General features: G+C 34.5%; 1 protein-coding gene across 1 annotated transcript in view; it reads left to right on the top strand.

The window, feature by feature from the left end:
* The window catches only part of LOC113209385 (S-antigen protein-like), a gene marked incomplete at its 3' end in the record, with an annotated part of 5,386 nt that extends 4,274 nt beyond the window's left edge, over positions 1 to 1,112 (top strand). Inside the window, 4 exon segments of the mRNA XM_026426865.2 lie at positions 1 to 369; positions 488 to 644; positions 744 to 839; positions 931 to 1,112. Of these exon segments, the coding sequence (XP_026282650.2) occupies positions 1 to 369; positions 488 to 644; positions 744 to 839; positions 931 to 1,043 (735 nt within the window).

Genomic DNA, 1,112 nt, shown 5'->3' with positions numbered 1-1,112 from the left:
AAATCAATGAAGAAGACAAGCAGGCTGTCTAGTAAAAAGAAGTCTGATGGCAATGAGTCTACCTCTGACTCTGGGCCTGATTCAGACCCAGAAAACAAACCATTGAAGAAGACAAGCAAGCCATCTAATAAGAAGAATTCTGGTGGCAATGAGTCTACTTCTGATTCTGGGCCTGATCCTGATTCAGACTCAGAAAAGGAATCATCTAAAAAACCAAGCAAACCTGTCCTGAAAAAGAAAACTGAAAATACAAAGTCTTGTGCTGATGTAGGGCTTGACTCGGATGTAGATTCTGAACAAGAAAATCAGAAGAAAAATGTAGAATCTACAGACTCAAGTAAAACAAAGAAAAAGAAAGTGGAATACACGGTTAGTGAATCTTTTTGATTTTCTATTCAATTTTGAACTTTCTACTCTTGTACTCTGATTTAATTCATTAAGGTCTAAAGATCTATCACTCAGGAAACTGATATTTTTTTCTTTTCAGGACCCTCATAAAAATCCTACCATTATTCGGTTGAAGAAATATGTCATGGCAACTGGTCAGCGTGTACAGAACTATTCGAAATTTTGGGATGGTTGTAAAAATGACAATCAACGTTGTCAAAGACTCAAGCAATTTCTTACAAATTTAGGAATTGAAGGTGGTTGTTTTTTTTGTTTTCGTTTTTTAAACTTTATTATGTTTTTTAAGTTGTTTGTTTGTTTCTAATTTTTAATTGTTTGATGCTATTACATTACAGGTCGCCCAACCATGGAAAAGTGTCTGAAATATAAAAAGAAGAAGCAGATTGCTGAAGAAATGGCTGATTTAGAGGATAATGTTGTTATAAACCCAAGTAGGTGTTTTTATAGTGATTCTTGACCCTTTTGGTTGGTAGTTATAACACAAGTCTGAAGTGCTTTAATGACACACTATTTCTTTCTCAGATGGGAGAGCACTACGCAGAAAGAATGAGAACGTGATGTCTCCTGTACCATCATCTGAATCTCAGAAAGCCTTTCAACGCATTAAAGCTATGTTTGATTCTGACTCAGAGTGAGGTAGCTACTACTACCCCATATTTTTCTTACACAATATTAGTTTTTAAAGTATTCTGTTAAAATATTTT

Source organism: Frankliniella occidentalis, unplaced genomic scaffold (genome assembly GCF_000697945.3).
Source record: "Frankliniella occidentalis isolate FOCC.00 unplaced genomic scaffold, Focc_3.1 Scaffold103, whole genome shotgun sequence".
In the NCBI taxonomy this organism is placed as follows: domain Eukaryota; kingdom Metazoa; phylum Arthropoda; class Insecta; order Thysanoptera; family Thripidae; genus Frankliniella; species Frankliniella occidentalis.
This window is presented reverse-complemented; position numbering and strand designations above follow the sequence as displayed.